Source organism: Engystomops pustulosus, chromosome 11 (genome assembly GCF_040894005.1).
Source record: "Engystomops pustulosus chromosome 11, aEngPut4.maternal, whole genome shotgun sequence".
NCBI classification, from domain to species: Eukaryota; Metazoa; Chordata; class Amphibia; order Anura; family Leptodactylidae; genus Engystomops; species Engystomops pustulosus.
Genome location: NC_092421.1, coordinates 32,241,104 through 32,262,294, shown reverse-complemented (window position 1 = coordinate 32,262,294; position 21,191 = coordinate 32,241,104). Strand labels below are relative to the sequence as shown.

Genomic DNA, 21,191 nt, shown 5'->3' with positions numbered 1-21,191 from the left:
AGATGAAAAATGTCATGTATATACAGATTAGACCCCTTTCACATGAACATATGATTTCTCCAGTCCTGTATTTCAGTTCTGTAGGAATATGTATATGTGACATTTTTCATCCGTATGTCACTGTATCCATACTGTATCTGTATAAAATATGGTGGGCTGGGGCATGATTATTGCTAACTGATAAAATAATAGGGCCCCCCCCCCCAGTATTGGGGGAAGCATTGCCCCACAGCTCCCCCATCTTATTTTAGGTAGTTGAGTAAATGATTTAGGTTTATCGTTGTTAGGAGCGTTATTGGGGTGTGCGGGGTGTGTTATCATATTGTTTGTGTGAAAGAGGCCTTATACAGTTCTGAAATACATGACTTGAGAAATCATATGTTTGTGTGAAAGGGGCCTAACCCAATCTAATGTAAGACATAAAATAATGAATTATTCCAAAAAGCTTAATGAAAAACATACGTCTTTAATAAACTTACAAAATATGAACAACTCTGTTACATGTTGTTGCTCAATACAATACTAGTAAATCCCCCCGGAGAGCACCAGGGGATGTGTACGTGGATACTAACGGATTACGTCCAGACCGTGTGACCTGTAGTTAGTAAAGCAAAGATTATTCTGCATCCCTGATACTTCCTGGTTACCTGCTCCTCTGATACAATCAGAACCCGGTGTGAAAACGGTAAAACACATCCATATATGATGAAATAGCTTCACAGATCCATAGGTTTCCATAATGAGATTAGATAATGGACTACAATACCCAAGGTCTTTAAGCAATTTACAAAACACTATGGGTTTACATTAACATAATATAAAGACGTTATCCTCCTAGTCAAATGGTCTCTGGTGGCTCCGGTCACACTAGTTACCCCAGACAAGTCTGAGCATGTCCACGACTACATGGCTGCACGCTGCATCTGTATACAATCAATACACTTATGGAAGACCTGTTGAAAAATTGCTTAAATTGCTTTAAATGCAAACCAAAAACGATTAAAGAAAGTTTACCATGAAAATCCTGCATAATAAACCATGGACATTACTCATAGATCCAGGCACTGTGACTGTGGTGATCTCCTTGTATTTGTTCCATGGCCTCCTTCCTTCTAAAATCAACTTATAAAATTATGCTAATGAGCCAGATGGGCTCTTGGGGGTGTGACTAGAGCCCCTCCGTGCTCTGGCTTCACAGGATGATACACTGTGCACATCTTTCCTCTGCTCTCCTAATACTCCCCCCTCCCTCTGTATGATGTAATCTCACACAATGGAAGTGATTTGCACAGTGTATCAGACTGTGAAGCTGCAGCACGGAGGGGCTCTGGTAATGCCTCTAGAGCCCTTCTGGCTTATTAGCATAATTTTAAAATTTTATTTCAGAAGGAAGGAGGCCATGGATAACAAATATGAGAAGATTACCACAGTCACGGGGCCTGGATCTCAGAGTAGTAGTTTATCATTCTGGATTTTGATAGTAGATTTACTTAAGAGAAGGAAACCATTGTTATTTTCAGGTTTTATATACCAAGCCCTATGGGGTACCTGAGCTCTCGTCTTTGGGTGAATTAGCTACAGTGAGCTATCTGCTTTGTATTCTAATCAGATGAGATTACTCCTTTTTATATAGTGTAAGTAAAGCACATCTGTAACTGACTGGCCAAACCACAGCAAAAAATTAGAAAATACAGTATATACTGGAGTATAAGCTGACCTGAGCATAAGCCGAGGCCCCAAATTTTACCACAAAATAAGCTTATGGTAGGAAATGCAGGCTGCTATAATTTAATAAAATGTCCACAACAACCCCCACTACTATAATGTCCCACAGACACAGGGCCGATTCACAGGGAGGGAGCCAGGTGCGCGCGCCATGGGGCCCCCACCAAATATGATTGTTTGGGTCCGGGCTCCCTGGGCGGTACCCAGCACACATACAGCATGCCAGACTTCAGCCTATAGCAGAGCGAGGGAACAATAGGCGATCGGAGGATGGTGCCAAGATGGTGGTGCCCAGCTGCTAGTGGCGCAGTGTGTGACGTCACCGTGCTGGCTGCCAGCAGGGAGCCGCCATCTTGGTACACCTCATAGGGACACCGTGAGGGAAGATCAGGTCTGTGCGCAATTATTTTACCTAGGATAATATATATAGTTATTGATTATAGGGAAGCTGTATACAGTGATTACTGCAGGCTGAATATATTTATTGCTGGGGGCTGTATATAGTGATTACTGTGGGCTGTATATAGTGATTACTGGGTGAGCTCTATATAGTGATTGCTGGGGGAGCTGTATACAGTGATTGCTGCAGGGCTGAATATAGTGATTGCTGCAGGGCTGTATATAGTGATTGCTGCAGGGCTGTATATAGTGATTACTGAGGAGGTTGTATATTGTTATTGCTAGGGGGCAGTATATGGCGATTACTATACCCGGGATGGATTACATCCAATGGGGGCCCCCACCACATTTTGCGCCCAGGGGCCCCCAACCTTAATCCTGCCCTGCAAAGACATCCTCATTAATAAAATGTCCACTGGAGCCCTCTTAAAAATAAACGCTGTACTCTTCTCCAGCTACCTGACAGTGAGCGAAGAGGCGCGTTGATGCATTCTGCCAGTGCATTATGTGGTGTCGCCACCGCAGGACCTCATATTGTATGCGCGGGAACAGACGTACCTCTGTCCGCTCAGCCTTTAAGCTGCGTCAAGAAGCAGGGGCCATGGGGAGAAGAGGAGGTTGGGGAGGGCCTGAGGCAAGTACTACATTTTCTCTCATATATACACTTAAGTATAAGCTTTCAGTTTTGCTGAAAAACCTGGCTTATACTCGAGTATATATGGTACCTAGGCTAGGTTCACTAAATAGCAGAAAAAAAGCACAGCAGCCATGTTTTTTTTTCACTGCTATTAATAACATAAGCGCAACAGAAGCAAACATCCCGGATACTGAAGTTGTTCCAGTCACACTCTCTCTATCAGAAGTCCCGGATACAGGTGTGAAAAGTGCATCATCCTGCTCTGGCTTCTACATCACGTCGTCTATTGCATTTCAATGTTCACAGGATCGCCGGCCATCTTGGTTTCACAAGGAAAATCGCTCATCCTACTGAAGTGAATGAATGTGAAGCATGAGATATCCCGAGCCTTTCCACACCGCCCCCTATTGGAGCGAAACTGCAACAATCTTTACAACTTTTTAAAAAGGCTACATTAGAAAAAAAATACTACCCCAAACCCATTTTTCAAAAAAGTTTAAGGAGTATATTGCACATTTTGCTACAAACAACACGAACCAGCTCCAGGATCAAACGTCTTTAACCCCTTAATGACCGCCGTATCAGCTTTTTACTGCGGTCATTAAGGGTACTTCTTCTGACACTTACGACTTTCTACAGCGGCGCGTCAGAAGAAGATTTTGGGACACCGGGTCTCGCTGGTGCCGGTGTCGGGCTGTGATCTTACAGCCCAGACCCGGCACTAACACCCGGGATCGGAAACACGGTGTGCTTACCGGGGGATCCGATCCCTCCTGGCGCTGCCCCGGGTCCCGACGAGTGACCCGAGGCTGTCGGCTCCTCTCTCTGCCGGGTTCTGCCTTCCTGTTCGCGCATGCTCAGTTACTTACACTATACACTGCAATACAAGTATATTGCAGTATAAAGGCTTGAATAAGCGATCCGATGATCGCTTATTCAAGCCAAGAAGTAGAAAATGTAAAAAAGTAAAAAAAAAAAAATTAAATCTTTTTATAATATAATTAAATAAATAAAATAAAAGTCCCATAATCTCCCCAGTAACACATAAAATGCAAATAAAGTAAATAAAACACAAAAACACGTACATATTTGGTATCACCGCGTCCGTATTAATCTGTACAATAAATCTAAATCAATATTGAACCCGCTCGGTGAACTACGTAAAAAAAAAACTCCAAAAACTTCCCATAATATACAATTTTTCATCAAACACCATCACAAAAAATGTTACGACTGAAAAGAACAACTGTTTTCGCAAAAAATGAGCCCTCAACCAGATCTGACAACAGAAAAATACAGAAGTTATGGCCCTAAAAAGTTTCAATAGTAAAAACAATGCGATTTTCTCCAATATTGGTTTTGATTAGGAAAATTGAGCAAAAATAAAAAAAACTATATAAATGAGGTATCACCGCAATCGTAGTGAACCAGAGAATAAAGATAAAATATTATTTTTACATTACGGTGAGCGGGGGAAAAAAAATGCTAAAAATCCAAAATAAAAATTGATGATTTTGTTTGTGTCACCCTTGAAATAGTTAATAAAATCTCATGAATAAGCTTTAGACTCCCAAAATAAATTATTTATACATTGTATCTCATCCCATAAATAATAAGTCCTCATATGTTTGCATTACCAAAAAAAAATAAAAATTTATAGATTTGTATGTGACAATACAAATCTGCTGTGAATGGCGCCTCCATTCATCCTATGCCCGGCCGTGCGCCCGTACAGAAGTTTACCACCACATATGTGGTATCAGTACACTCGGGAGGAATTGGGCATCAAGCGTTGCAGTGCGTTTCATCATTTAATTTATTCTGAAAATGTCAGTTTTGGACTAAATGAATGTATTTCCAAAAAAATTCTACGGTTTCTAAATCGCAAGTCCATATTTTTTAACCCATGTGAAACACTTAAAGGGTTAATAGAAGTTGTTTTACATATGTTGAGGGGTGAACTTTCTATAGTGGGGTAATTTATGGGGTTTTACTATTTTTTAGGCCTCTCAAAGTCACTTGGAAGCGGAGTTGTCCCTCAAAATGTGAGTTTTGGCAATTTTCATGAAAATAAGAAAAATGGCACCTAAAGTTCTGCACCTCATAACATCCTAGAAAAATGACAGGAAGCATAAATTATCATCCCAACATAAAGCTGATATTCTGTAAATGTTAATTATCAAACTTTTTGGGTAGTTTTACATCTTGTCTGGAAACCAGAACATTTCAAACTTGGAAAATGAAGAATTTTTACAAACTTTTGCCAAATGTTCACTTTTTTTCAAAACGAAACGCAAAACTTATCACTTAAATTTTAGAACTAACATGAAGTACAATGTGTCACGAGAAAACATTCTTAAAATCACCCGGATATGTTAAAGCGTTCCAAAGTTATAACCAATTACCGTGAGACATGTCAGATTTGAAAAATCGAGTCTGGTCATTGAGCTGAAAACTAGTGTCGGTGATAAGGGGTTAAAAAATCTCCAATCTTTATTTTCAGATTCCAAGTAAAAAAGACATCTACACGGAGTCCAAGCACGGAGTCAGGTAATATCGCCTACGCGTTTCGAATAGACACACTATTCTTAATCATGGCTAAATTTACCTACAACAATCACGATCTTATATGATGAGCAGACACCACCACGTAACCAGAAGCCGTCACACAGTCAGAGGCAGCTGTGGAGGAGGCTTGTCATCGTCATCACCTTAAACATTACATATTACATTTATAGTAAAAAACATTAACAAGTCATAGTAATAAAAACATAGAGGACCTGGTGCATAAACAAAATGGTAAGTATATTTATGACGCACGTATTTCAACTATCAATACGGGCATATCACGTCTACTCTTTTGTTTAACCCCTTGGGGACGTTTTACGTTTATGGTCACCATGGCGAGTCGGTCTCGGCACTTTCTCTTTGCCCATGCAATGGAGAGTACTACAGTTACCACCATATTTCATTTGAAAATGACGGGATGCCATAGAAATATTAACCGCATCCTTGTTTTTTAGCATCTGAAAGGTGCACATTGCACATTTTGAACCTTTCTGACACAACAATTCTGATAAGTCCCCCATTATGTGTCCATGCATTAGTCCCCCGGCTTGGGACCGCTGTACCCAGTAGTTCTGTAACGTTCTGTCACTATTATCTAAAGGCAGTACTATTCCTAATGGGCAGAACTAGCGCCCCCTACAACAACAAATAGGAGGCACATCGTTGTACGTTCCAGCATGATCCCTATGTAAAGGCGGCTTTGTGTGGAATGTAGCAAAGGGATGCAATTCCTCCCATGAAAATTGTGGCATAAGACGAAGCAGTTTCCATGACGATTCTTCTTTGATACACAAAGGATAATGGCTGCCATAACCGGTGGTCACCTCTGCAATCTGTTATGTATATTAATTGTTTCTCTTTGTCAGCTCTTCCATTGTATACTGGCACCCATGCTGGTTTTTATTCTGAAGATATATGTTTTGTTAAATGAGTTGTATTGTTTTCTCGCTCCCGAGCTTTACACAAAATGTGCAATAACAATAAAAGATGACAAAGACTGAAAGCATTATTTCTATACAATCCATGGGAGACAAAAGCAATTAAGCGGAGGCTGTAGCCTTGCGTCTGTACTAGTCTATCTCTGGTATCTCTGGCTAAAAAATATATAAGGAGCAGCACGTTGTCCACCCACAACACGGCGGCTAAGGTTCCCGAAGACAAACAACTTATCTTGGACTAAAGTTGCGGTCACCTCTTCAGTTGTTGACAGCTTTATTCGTCTCCATTTTCCCCTGCACACCCATGCTCAGCTTGAAAAGTAATGGCGAGAAGGGAATGTGCTGCTGACACAATAATCCTTATAGAAACAACGAATACCCATGTTGAAATCAAGGGGTGTTATTCACCATATTACATGGCAGGTTAGTGGGTGCATCATGCAAACTAATGTACATTGGGCCGTGAGCTAGCCACACAAATTGTCTACTACGTGCGGTCACCAACAGGGCCGGATTATAAAGTGGACATCCGGGGAGTGAGCCCCGGGGTCCCCCACTAGTGAGCAGGAGGAGGGGGTCCCCACGATCCTTCCTGTCTGGTCTACTGCCACATAATCAGCAGGATCTGTTCACGCACTCTTTCTACTATCCTAGCTCCTGGTCAGTGGCATAAATACAGCCGTAGCAGGCGTAGTGGCTGCTATGGGACCCGTGAGGCCCAGGGATGCATGGCCCCTCCCTCCTGCAGTGCTAAGCCACGGCCCTGTGGTAAGTGGTCCGGGGACGCATTGCCGGGTGCCGGCTGGGACATGCCCCTGGCCCCTCCCTCTGTGTCCTGGCTACTGCACTCCTAAACCTGGCCCACCCACTTCCCTCCTGGCCCACCGACGTGCCAGCCTTCCCTGACCCACCCGCCCGCAGAGGTGACCACCTGACCATCCCCCTGCATCGGCCGCTGACAGAGTGGATGGATGCCCCTTCTACCCACCCTACGGCATAGTCGACACCGGCCCACCTGCCCGAACACCCGCCTGGTCACCCATAAAGCCGCCAAACATCCTAAAAGATAAGTATATACATATGTATTTATCTGTGTGTACATATGCATATACTGTATTTATACACGCATATATTTATATAAGCCTATACATGTACATATATATATGAGCTTTTGTTTATGCTGTGTATATGGTATGCATGTATATGCTCTTTATACTGAATGTGTGTATTTGCTGTATGTGTGTATACTGTGTATTTATACTGCATGTAAGTGTATACTGTATGTATATACAATATGTATATTGTATATGTGTATACAGCATGTGTGATGTGTATATAGTGTATGTGTATATATACTGTATGAGTTTGTATATACTCCATATTAGTGTTTAAATGAGTATAAGTGTATACTTGTATGTATATGGGTGCGAGTATACGAGTGTAGAACTTTATGTGTAGTATATAAGTATATAAAGGTGTGTATATATCAGTGTATAAATGTGTGTAATTGTATAAACATGTCTGTATAAGGCCACATTCACAAGAACGTATGGGGGACGTATACCTGGCTGCAAATTTGCTGCTGGATAAACTTTCCTAATAGGAGTCTATAGTGCCTGGGCTAGGTACGGTGTACAGGAGTACTCACTGTTTAGAGCCATGGCCCCAAAAGAGATACAGCATGCTCTATCTTTGGCCGTAAGAATGCCCATGCGACTCTACTCTCTATGGAGTGGGGAGGGGTGAGTCGCAAACACCTCTCCTCCTCTCCAGCACGCCAAATTTATGCCTGCCAGGCTATAGCCGCACATGTTTATGTGAATGCAGCCTAAATATGAATATTTTCTTTAAGGGGTAAGGGGGCCCATGCAGAAATTTGCTATGTGGCCCAGCCTCTCCTACGGTAGTTACACCCCTGCTCCTGGTCTCAATGGTTTGAAGAAGCAGAGTCATACTGCAATATGGGAGTGTAGGGGCGTGGCCTTGTACGTACTGTGACATCACTGTGTGTATCAGCCCCATACTGGAGACCCAGGAGTGGTAAGTACTCACCAGCTCTCCTGCTCCTAGGGCTTCTCAGCTTTGGGTATTGATGCTGGTGCAAACACCAAGCACAAAACAGAGCTGAATTGTGCATGGAGGAGAGAAGAGTTTCACACTTTTTTGTTAAGTATATAATCCCACATGTGTTAATTTATAGTTTTGATGCCTTCAGTTTGAATCTAAACCAATGTGTGTAGCTTATTTACGAAGGGTCCGCGGATTTCACTTTCGGCGGATTTTGGAAACTTTGGGGATTTGCGCCACGGTTACAGCTATTTAGAAGGGGATTGTGTCGTACGCAATCGGATTTTGGCGCAGAGGCGCTGCTTTCATGCGCCAGAAATCTGGCAGTGAACTCCGTCGGACCTGAGCTTGGAAGCGACACATGCAGGAGATCGGGAGCACGATCTTAGTGAATCGGGGCAGATGTGTATTCCGATCGGACAATGCACTTCCGTGGATCGCGCAGGACGGGTAAGTAAATGAGCCCCATTATATATACAAGTGCTATCTGCATGGGACATGTGCAAATACAACACATTACTGGCACCATCTAATTGGAAAATGGTTTTTCTAACTTTTCCAAATGGCAGATATTTGCCCACATTAATGAAAGCGTTTGCGCCAGTTTACAAAATCCGGTACCTAAAGGGGCGTTCTGGAGCAGAGTCTCACCGTGCACCACATTTATTACTGCAACGTGACGGAATTGTGTTGCATGCCCTATGTTAAAGGTGCACCATTAAAATAGCTGGTGCACATTTCCCGAGCAGTGCAAGGTGCGCAATATTAACCCCTTTAGGACACGGCCTAAAATGGCCTAGAGGACACAGACCTTTTTTACCTGTTTTTCCTGCTCAAATAATAAAAGATATAACTTTTTTTTATTTTTTATCTGACATGGGCATATAAGGGCTTGTTTTTTGCGGGAAGATATGTATTTTGCAATGGGTTTATTTTTATGGTAAAAATAGGATGAAGATTCAAATTTATTTTCATGCAACTGTACAGAATAAAACGTCTGTTTTGCCGCTCGATTTGTAATTAAAACATTTACATTTACTCAGCTCAGTACAGTATCATAAACATGATATAATTATTACATGGGTTAGTACAGTTAAGGAGATTCTAAATATGTATAGGTTTTCTGATATTTTACTACTTTAAAAATAAATATTTTTATGGAAACTGCATTTGCCTAAGTTTCGCCATATTCTGAGCGCTTTAACTTTTTTTATTCCTCAATCAAAATAAGGTTATTAGGGCTTGTTTATTGTGGGAAAAGGTAACGGTTAGATTGCTGCTAATATAGGGTTCATCTGATAGCTCTCCATTACATATTTTTGGGAGGTAGAAAGCACTAAAATTGCAATTTTTAGTTAGTTTTTTATTTTTATTTTTTATAAACCTGACAGTACGGGCGCTATGTACGCAACCATACCAATTTTGTATTTAGGGGGTCATTTTAATTATTTTATATATAATTGTATATAGGGAAACGGGAGGTGTTTATTAAAATTATTTTATTTATGTATTGACGATTTGTTTTTGTTTTTTTTTGTTTCAACTTTTTTTTACTGTCCCACTGGGGGACTTACACTGGGGTTACCTTGATCCCTTATACAATACATTGTAGTACTTCTGAACTGCAATGTATTGTGCTTGTCAGTGTTTTACTGACATTTTGCCTATGAGGCCCAGTCTTGCACACAACCCATGGCATCACCCTGCGAGGGGCCAGTGGGGTGACAGAGGAATGTTCCCTCTATCTCTCTCCTTAGCTGCAGCGTTCGTACTCCATCACGTCAGTTAAGGAGTTAAAGTGCCCGGCACGGAGTGATCTCCATGTCGGGCAGACGCAGCCTTGTATGCAACAGCTGGTCTCCTGCTGCGGATCGCGCCAGCACAATCCTAAAGACAATATAAATCGTCCTCATGCAGCACCGACCCGCTAATGAGGACGAGATATATCGTCTTGCATCCTTAAGCAGTTAATATAGAGCGTGCCGTGCTCCACTTTTGATAAGTCTGGCGCATATTGCACCTGGTACAGTTTTCCCTACGTTTGATAAATGTGGCCCATTTATCAATCTTGATCTTGGGCAAATAAGAAGCTGCTAGACACATCTCCTCCCTTCTCTCCCCCCTATATGTATGGGAGGGTTACCAGTCAGTCAAGTGAACAATCTGCAGGCAGATAGCTATTGTCATTGACAAGCATCAGTGACAGAACGAGATTAACAATATGATTTTAGAAATCAAAAAGAAAAGATCTAGGAGACGCTTGGATAAGCTAACTAGATCTGAAACTACCCAGCTGAATCCAGTCACATTGAAGGAATACTGTTATAACCTTCTGCTCCTCTCTATTAAGGTATCAGATGCAAACAGGCTTACAACCAGGGCAGTAACTTGAGTGGATGCAAAGGGTGCATCGTTACCGGGCCCAAGAGGGCTAGGGGGCCCATATGGTGTACCTTTCCTATATGTGAAGGCTAGTACTACACAATACATTATAATTGAGGGTCTGGCACACACTTTGCACTGGGGCCTGACAGCCTTAAGTTATACCACTGCTTACAACCATGGCATGTCATGGGGCAGGCCTACGGGATCTTGATCCAAGTAATTTGCAGATAAACATGTCCATGACACAATATGTTATTAAATTTCACAGTAAAAAATTACATAATAAAGCCTCACCTGTTCCTCCCTTTCTTTGATCTTTTTTTGGAAACATGTGGAGTGAACATCTCTGGATGGTATCGCAGACATCTGATGCATTTTCATCACAGATTCTCTTTTTAATCTTTTCTAGCTAGAATATTCCTATTACTTTCCATTTTTGGACCGTACTTTTACGTTCTGTAAAAAAAAGAAAAAGAAACATTATAAATGTATTTACACATCAAAATGACAACAGGGAAAACAAAGTTTCCAAATCGTGTCCATCATCAACTTATTAATTTCAAAGCAGACTGTGTAATTCTTCATTTCCCCAATGGGGGCGCTGCAGGGAACAGAACATTTCCTTCTGGTTTCCCCTAATACAATATGCCAGTAAATCACTGGGTGGCACAGCTGGAGCACAATCTAACTTCCTAACTTGTGAGAAAGGGTTTTTCATCTTCTATTTTTATCTGACAGTTCTGTACATTTGAAATCATTTGGAATTATTTTGGCTCAGTATTATTCAGCACAGATCATGTGGCTCCAGGTTAGAATTTTCCCAAAATAGTGTTCTGTTAAAATAGTGAAAGTATACGGCCAGCTGAAGTCTTGCGCTCAGGAGCCATTATATTTCTGTAGTACCTGCTGAATTATATACATGGCCATAACCATTACATTTTAATGATATTTGTGACCAGAAAGTTCTTTGCTTTGGAACATTGAATCCTAGAGAATCTTGTTGATTTAATAGACACAAATGCACCCACTTGTCATGGGAAGGGATGATGTTGTTTCATTGAATTCTACAGTTTTTATGCAAAATATACAATGTGAAGGAACAAGGAAATGTTTATGAAATGTATTTACTGATTAAAATAATAAATTAATATCAATTCTAAATATAAAAATTATAAATATAAATTACATAAATTGATAAAAGAATCAATGATAAAATTGATTCAAAGTCTTCAAAGCAAAATCGGAAAAAGTGCTGAAGATTAAGAATGCTATCAAAAGAATAATAGTTGTGTTCAAATGCATTCTGCAGCAAGACAACAAACCCAATCATACAGCCAATATACAAGCTTCATCCTGATAGTCCTGATATCATCATCATCAAGTCTACAAACTACACATACTCAGCCCCGCTCTTCATCATTCCGATCCTGGTGGTGTTCTTCTTTAATGTTGATAAAAAGACTTCTAATTAGCCGCACGGAGCGAGGGAACAAGATGTCCGGCACTCCGGGCTGCTAATTCTGCACGCTCTCACCATGTTAGGAAGGGAGGCGACGTTACGCATGAGGTGTGAATTCATGGAGTGGCGGGTGAGGGAGTGCGCATAATTAGCAGCCCAGGGCACTGGACATCTTGTCCCTGTGCTGCTGCCAGCTAATTATAAGTCAAACATTAAAGAAGAACACTGCTGGGATCAAGATGGACAGGAACGTGGATGAGTATTTGTATTTTGCTTTTTTTTAATGATTAAGTAGTTCTTTTCCTTTAATAAGAAGTAACATTTACCAAAATTTGTTATAAATATGTCCAGCATTATTCTATCACCCTTTCCTAGGTTCACCTGACACCTTAAAAAACATTCTGGTCTCCCCTTAAATATGGATATAAGTATTGTGTACGGATGCTTAAAGAACAGAGATATTGACTCTTAAAGTTACAATCAAAAATAGAAAGGTGTGCACATCTACTTTTTTTAGTATAACTTTAAGGATATATCTGGATCTGTGAAGCATCCATACAAAATTCATATATTAAAATAAATATTAAATTAAAATAAATTAAAGGGGAGATTATCCTGTTTAATTTGACATGAGAATTGTGTTTCTAGGTGCCAGGGTTTCAGCAGATAAGGCCGTTTGAAGTTTGCCGCGATCATGACGTTTATAAACGTCCTGTCTACACCGGCATGAAAAAATAGGATGTATATAGTTGTATGAAAGACATATAGTAATTTAAAAAAGTTGAGTATAAGCACTCACTTATACTCAAGTAAAAAAAAATATATATCAAAACTCACCTTTCCGGCTTCCCCCAAGGCTGGCTATATTTTGGGGCATGAGGCTAGCTATATACTGGGGCAGTGGGCTGGCTATATACTGGGGGATATGGGCTGGCAGGCTATATACTGGGGGGCCGGTGGTGGCTATATACTATGGGACAGGGTCCGGCAGGCTATATACTGGGGAGGCTGTAACCAATGCATTTCCCACCCTCGGCTTATACTCAAGTCAATAGTTTTTTCCAGTTTTTTGTGTTAAAATTAGGGGCCTCGGCTTATACTTGGGTCGGCTTATACTCAAGTATATACGGTAACTATTAAAGAGATGTCATAATGATCTCCATCAACTCCAACCCATTCCAGAAAGTTAGAACTTTTTTCAGTAGACCATACCAACACCGAGGCCACTTTCACACAGCCGGCAAACAATGTGGATTAAGTACAGCATTTATAATACAGCAGATGCATTTCATGTAGTTGTCTCTCTGATTGAAGAGACTGATCAGAAGATTATAGTCAATCCTATAGTACAACTCCATGTAAATATTGCTTTCTGTCACTTCACAGGTGATGTAATACGGCCCTTAACAACTTGGAGATAACACACTTTCCTTTATCACCGAGCTGAGAAAATCCTTAAAAGGATTCTAGGAATGTGTCAAATGATATTTATATACATGAAAGAGCAGAGCTGTGCATCTAAGTGGGAATATTTCAGGAGACGGATTGCTGACTGGCAGGATGCCACCTCTGCGGATTACTGTATAAACAAGTGTTTGGATAGGAGTCATCTACTGTATATTGTATCGTGCTACACAGGAACATGCAAATCACAGCAAATCATCCCATTTATTAGAAAATATTTTAATTTCCACTTGACGGCTGGTTAATTGTGATTCGTTTATGTCTCATGTGAAGGAGATTACTAATATGCCCATCGGCGGCAGAGACGCCTAGAGGCTTTGTGTCACTCAAGCTCCATTGGATAGTGAATGGCTTCCTTACTAACCAAATATCAATTACTACTGTATCCATCTAATAACAGAAGTCAGCTCCTGATAGCGGAAGCGTGAGAGAATTAATGCCACTATCAATTACATTCATTCAGATTTCAATTTACTTCAAAGTGGAGCTTAGAGTTTTGCCACCATTGTTTGGCCAGTCCGGAATCCAATATGGCGGATTGCTTTTGTTATTCCACTAAAAGTCAGAAAGATACTGTACACAAAGTCTGCTATTTCTGGGAATGGACATCCCTATTTATTTTACAAATAAGAACAAATAAGAATGTGCTTCTAGCCGAGATATCCATTGTTACAGTTGGGAGTGTAATTTTCATACACAGCTCTCAACTTTGCTTTAGCTGCGAATATCTCTGATTTTCAGGGATGAAGCAACACCAGAACTATGTCGCAGCTCAGAATATGTTACCGTTTGAAGTTGTAAGCTGAATGTAGCATGAAGGAGAAGGAAGAGGGAGCTATAGGGAAGAGGGAGCTGACACATGCAATGGGTGCCCATATAAGGAAAGGGCCATTGCTAGACATGGAAGATTGGACAAAAGTGTCACAAGAAATTCACAATGGAATTCAAGGTTTGGAGAGTTGGGCAGGTATCAGTCAGCTGCTCCTCACGTCCCCCCCCCCACCCCTCCCGTCTCCATGGAAAATAGTAGCCACACAGCTGTCAATATGGGCGAAGAAAGAGCGTGATCTTTATGGGGCTACGGCTGGGAATGGTGAGCGCTTGTTGTTCTCACAGTACCGAACCCCGGCACCATTGTCATCTTTGGAGGACGTATGTACAGCCACTAGCTTGCGCCCCGTCCATACGTCCCCCATACAGTCATGTGCATGACGCCTAATGCTGATGTACTAAAAGATGAAGATATAATTATATTAGAAAAAAAAGTTTTTTTTTTTTATTGTTAACTCCATCACTACTGCTTTACAGCTATACTTTTGCACATGTCCCGTGAAGGTAGCTAAAAATATACATGTCATGACAGTGTCTCACTTGTGGTAGACTGTCCACACAATCATGCTGGTTACCTTAGGGGGGTTGATTGCAGTCTTTTCACTTCCTTTCAGGGGTCCGGAATACCATGTAAAATAACTTTCTAAAAATGAGCATGAAATAGAATATGCAAATAAGCCTGAGGCCTGAGCCGCTATTTATTCACACCCCCGCCACTTCGTATTCAATCCTTGATGCCTCCCTGCTCTTTTCAGACATCCGGTAAAGTTACCCGGCTGCCTGCAAGTCTCACGCATGCCCGAGAACTCCATTCCTTGCCAGGCACAGTAGTAACCAGCAAGCTGCACAAGGAATGGAGTACTCACACTTCTCTTGTTGGAGTCGTACTTGGGTGTAACGGGTGCAATTTGTTTTCTGCAATGGAAATAAATAAGCTGCGACTCCCAACCCACAGGCCCCCTCTCATCACCCCACATATCTTATCCCCTCTGGTGAACAGGGTCAGGGTACAAACATTACAAACACTTGAAGAGGATAGACTGCTGTGAATGGAAGATATCTGATATTGGATACTTAAAGGCAAAATGGCAGAAAAGTATACAATCTCATACGGCACCACCATGAGGAGACTAGAGCATTACATTATAGGGGCGGACTCTGCAAGGGACATGACACTAATGGGGGGGGGGGGCGGGACTCTGCAAGGGACATGACACTAAAGGGGGGGGGCGGGACTCTGCAAGGGACATGACACTAAAGGGGGGGGGGCGGGACTCTGCAAGGGACATGACACTAAAGGGGGGGGGGCGGGACTCTGCAAGGGACATGACACTAAAAGCGGGGGAGGGCTCTGCAGGGGACATTACATTAAAGTAGGCACCGCTGTGGACATGACAATAATGGGGGTCTCCGCTGTCTACATTACATTAAATGGGGGCTCTGCTGCTCATTTATTAATGAGTAGCGGCTGTATTTCCCTTTCTAGGCTTATACTCCATTCAATAAGTTTTCCAATTTTAAATTTTTTTCTTTGTGGTATAATTCGGCGCCTCGGCCTATACTTGGTTGCGGTGTACATGGGGTTGAGATAGAAGCTGCGTATACGAGGGGAGGGGGGGTTGGAGAGGCTGTGTATACGGGGGTGGGGCGACATTGGAGAGGCTGTGTATATGAAGGGGGGGTGTGGGGAAGTTTTGCCTCATGCAGCAAAAAGGCTAGAATCAGCCCTGGGGATAGCACGATTATACCAGTAAAATAAAACTGATGTATTCATTGATCCATACAGAGGGAAAGTTACACTGTGCTATTAAAACTCCACAGACTTCAAGGCTTATGAATCGCTGTACTTAAAATATATTACTGAGCGCACAAGACTATTCACTGAACTACACAGAGACTTGTTAAATCATTTCTACTTTATTTCCTCAAGGAACCGCCAGATAAATCCACCATCCCCCCAGGTAGGGAATGAAAGGCCCCTTTTAGAAAAACATCTTTTATGTGCAATCTCGCTTGTTTACCTATAAAAAAAAAATCTCATCCAAAGTCATGTGAAAATATGGTGAGAAGAGTCACTTTTTGCCTCAGATGAGGATGCTCATCTGCAGCTCACATTGACAATTATGAGGGAGGTTTATCAAACTATGAGGTACAAATTCTGTATTCGGTTGAATTAAAAAACTGAAATGCATTGTGCCATATTTAATGAGGGGTTTAGACAGGTATTTAGACACTAGTACGACCAAGAAATTCTGAAGGAATAACACTTCCGCTTGGAGATCTAGATAAAAGTACAGGGCAGAGCACATGCTCTCTGGTTTCAGAGGGGTATTCCACTTTTCCAGATAGCAATAGGTTAATTTTGGGAGGACTGAAAAGTAATTTATGGGAACCAGGTACAGTATTTCCACACATTTCCACATGAGCCTGGGGCTGATCATTTTGAGTTCAATGGAAAATGTATCAACTCCTGTGTGCTCAGCTCCCCCTTGTGTTGACTGCAGGTAGAACATTTATCAATGTATTTTGTGTCTGTACATTTGAAAAAAACACAACCTTCAGAATAAACCCCATAGTAAAAAGGTATCTGGGTGAAGTCTAAATACAAAAGTTCCATAACTCTTCATCAATATTAGGATGGGGTTTATGCCCCTGTACACCAGAGTTTATTAAAAAGGTGCATCGGACCATGGGTTATATAAAAAAAAAATAAGAATGAGGGGGGCACGTTTTGGCCATGGAAGCGTGAGGCTGTGTCTTTTGAGAGCTCCTGTGCTGGGCCCAGAGAGCCGGCCTTAACAAGAGACTATCACCCCAAATTTCACCTCCTGCTTGGGTGCTAAGAAAAGGAGAGGTGCTAGGGCTGCTTCCACCCTACTCTCCCAGCCAGCGATTTGCCACATCGCAAGCTACATGACAGGCCGCTCTTCTGCTGCAGCCGCCATCAATCTGGCCACATCGGAGGCCGGGACCGCTGTGTGGCAGGCTGCTCCGGCGGCCCCGCAACCTGGAGGATCCATCCTGGACTCACCTAACCCAGGCCGGGAAACACGGCCAGTACTGCCTGCCACACCGGGTACCTCAGGATCCCCACGCAGCAAATCCAAAATGGCGTAGCAGAGCGCGGAAGAGCGCAAAGATCAGGAGCTGCATACCATGGCTAGAGGCGCCTGCACACGATCTCCTGCACTACAAAGAGCCGGAGAGACTTCAAGCTGTGGCTTTGTAAGCAGCTCTGCCCCGGCCGTTACTGAGGCAGCAGGCCCGTCAGCCTCTAACGCATGTCACAGGGATACACTGCTGCCTGCAATATTATGTCCAACGAAAGTGCGGTCCGCGGGGCCCTTAGTAAATGGGCCCTAGAGTGTGTTGCATTTATAATGATAGATTTTGGTTATATGCATCCAGTTGTTGTTAGGCGATGGTCGGGTGAAGGGGAGGAAGGAGGGAATCTTCTATTTCTTCCCCTCTTCTTTCTTTCTTGTGTCTTCTCAACCTACATAGGCTGGTAGCGTCTGGGCCCCGGGAGCACCTTCGTGGAAACTCACCGTCCCTTAGGGGTGTTATGACCAGCTGGTCTGACCGTAACATAGTTTAGTTTTGCCCCAACTCCTCTGTACTTAGGTGCAGATTTTTCTCTCATTTCCCGCTTTTGTCCTTTGACTCCTTTCCCCCTTACCTAACTATTCCCACTTACCCTCCGGTCTCGGTCCTGACTCTTTGTGTCCCTAGGCCCCTCGTGCCCCTTATATCTGTATCATATACCTGGGTGGCGGAGATATCATATCAGATAGCCACGTTAAAGGTGGGGTCCCTCAATGTTAAGGGTTCAATGTCCTGCAGAAAAGATTGCAGATTACATACCGAATGCATAAGCAGCGGGTGCAGAAACTCTTTCTCCAAAAGACCCACTTCAAAGCAGGGCATATTCCCACCATGCGTGACCGGTACTTCACCAGCTGGTACCACAGTGCCAACCCAGACGTTTTCACAGGTCTTTTCAGCACACAGTACAGGACACTAAATTAGACCCCTCTGGGAGATACCTTTTCCTTAAATTGGGTATTCAAAATATGATTTACGGTGGCTAATTGGTATTTGTCAAATGTCCAAGCTGTACCTGCCTGCCGATCTATCCTGCAAAATCAGAGTTTGCAGAGGGCACAATCATTACAGGGGGGATTTTAATTTTTTGATCCCACTTTGGATACCTCCTTGGGTCGTAGCAATGTTCCTGCTAGGCATATGCACTCCTTGAGACGCGACCTCCATGCTCTATGTCTCATTGATGTGTGGAGCAGCCTACACCCTGTAGACAGGAATTACTCATTTTACTCCTCCGCCCATGATTCATATAGCAGAATTGATGCATTCCTAGTTAGTCACAGGGCATTGGAGTTGCAGCCTACTGCAACAATAGGCAGCATAGTTCTATCTGACCATGCTCCCATCTTCTTCATGGTGTCACTGCCTAACTCTATATGCCGCTCTTGGAACTGGCGACTTAATGATAACTTGCTAAAAGATCCTCTCTGCTTTGCTGAACTAAAATCCTTGATGGATAGTTTCCTAGCAACACATTCGGATAACCCACCACCCCTTCCCTTGGTCTAGGAAACCCTCAAAGGGGAGTTTCAAGGTGTATTCATTAGGCATGGCACCCGATTGAAGAAGGAGAAGGCCGCAAAGATAACATCTCTTGCACAGCAGATCAGCGACTTGTAGTCCCGCCATAAATCCTCTTTGGAGTAAGACCTCTTTGCGCAGCTCACGGGGAGGAGCTGAGGGGTGTCCTGGACCTGGCCCATCTCCGCTATAGAACTCAATTTTTTTGCTACTTGTACGAATATGCCAACAAATGTGGGAGGCCATTGGCGAGGCTCCTGCTTCCACACAGTGCAGCAACATTCACTCCCAAAATAAAAACTACTAACAGGGGACTTACACATAACCCGCAGGAAATTGTGGAGGTTATCCAGAGCTACAATGATGAGTTAGACAACATACAATCACAGTTTGCAGATGTTGGGGGGGGGCTTTTAGATCACATGCGGAATTACACATAAACTCTCTACTGCGTGCGCCGCACAAGAGAAAGTTACAGCATACTCACCCGATGGTACAGGGTGCCTGAGACGCTGCACAAGTACTATCCCAGTGTTCCGGATGTCTGCTGGCGTTGTGGGGCGGATGGTGGATCAATGCTCCATATATGGTTGTGTGATCAAGCCCTTTTGGGAGAGCGTGTCCAGCACCTATGCTGCAGTTGCCAGACGCACGGTCATTTTCACTCCTAAGATAGGTCTGATGTCCATCCTCTCAGGAACTTTCTGGTCCCAAAAGAAGGGGCTCCTGCGCTTTTTTCTAACAGCCGCCCGCTCGGTTATTCCAAGTCACTAGAGGTCTCCTCATACTTTCCCATTTGTTGACTTGATACGGGAGAGGAGCCACATATGCCGCATGGAGGAGCTCACTGCGGAAATTAATCAGAAGACAAGAAAGTTCGTTGAGCTATGGCAGCCATGGCTCCTCTTTAAAGATACCCCAGAGTATAATAATTTATTCAATTACTGGCTGGGTCTTTCTGTAATGTATATGTCGCCTAGGTACTTGTCTGTGTTAACCCCCCCGCCCTGGATGTGGCCCCCCCTCCTCTTTCTACCCATTTTCTTCCCCCCATTTTTTTTTTCTTTTATCTTGTATCCTGTTTTTGTTGTACTTTTACAGTCCATGTGGGATTAATACTGCTGGGACGAAGTCTAATGGCAAGGGCCTCATAATAGTAAGTACAGCTTTGCATATGGCTTTCGCCCCTGCCACTCTCAAACACATACATATATATATATATTGCATGTCTCTACGATTTTTGTTCAATCCTTAGGCTGGAAGTCATACACGATCTCATATCTATAATTATACTATCCACAAACATCTCTGAGCAGATCTTCGGTTCTGAAATAGGAAATGCCTTTAATGTCCATATACTGTGCGGTCCTGCGTGACCCCTGCCTCAGTATTTTGTACATGCTGATTCTTTTCTTTTGTATACCTGTATCTGTTTTTGTATGATGTTGTAATGGAAAATCTAATAAAAATATTTTGAATATAAAAAAGCAGAAGAAATATATGGTGCCCCAACAGCAGCTGGGGGAGATAAATAATAAGCAAAATACAAAAAAAATGTAAAAAGAAGCAGATGATTTTCACCAAAGGGCCCACTGGTTGGGGAGAAGTCAAGCTCATCCTATTTACTGTATACCTTCTCTCTTCTGTACTCGGAGGCAAACAAGATCTAGCATAATAAGCAATAGGGACATTGGGAGGTGCACGTTCATGGCAACAAATAAAAAAAAACTAAACTTCACACTTGAATCACAAGGGAAAAAAAATCCTACATGATTTGTAGTCACCTTTTCTCTTCAAGGTGCAATTTATAAATAGACTTGACACCAGCCACAGGGTACAAAGAGCGGTGGAGGTGAACCCTGCACGGACTTACCTAGATTACTGCACTCTATATGCTCCGAATGGTAACTTTACATTTCCTATTTCATTAGATAACAATTATCAATATCCACCGGTATTTACAATTTATCAAAGTGGTATACATTAATCTTGTAGCCAGGTTTGGGTGACTGTAGTGTAATCTGTATGGTTAGCAAATTATCTTTGAAGAGAGATCACTTGAAATTCATAGTAACCTCATCAAATGTAGAAA

At 42.5% G+C, this 21,191-nt stretch overlaps 1 protein-coding gene across 8 annotated transcripts in view; it reads right to left on the bottom strand.

The window, feature by feature from the left end:
* The window catches only part of MARCHF8 (membrane associated ring-CH-type finger 8), a 182,618-nt gene that overhangs the window by 83,740 nt on the left and 77,687 nt on the right, over positions 1-21,191 (bottom strand). For 5 of the 8 annotated variants that reach the window (XM_072130869.1, XM_072130868.1, XM_072130867.1 and 2 more), the window contains one exon: positions 11,014-11,175. In XM_072130869.1, coding sequence (XP_071986970.1) covers positions 11,014-11,100 — 87 coding nt within the window. In that variant the 5' untranslated portion in view covers positions 11,101-11,175. Of the gene's footprint in view, positions 1-11,013; positions 11,176-19,586; positions 19,947-21,191 lie in introns of all 8 variants that reach the window. The other 3 variants (XM_072130870.1, XM_072130871.1, XM_072130872.1) reach the window with 1 other exon arrangement.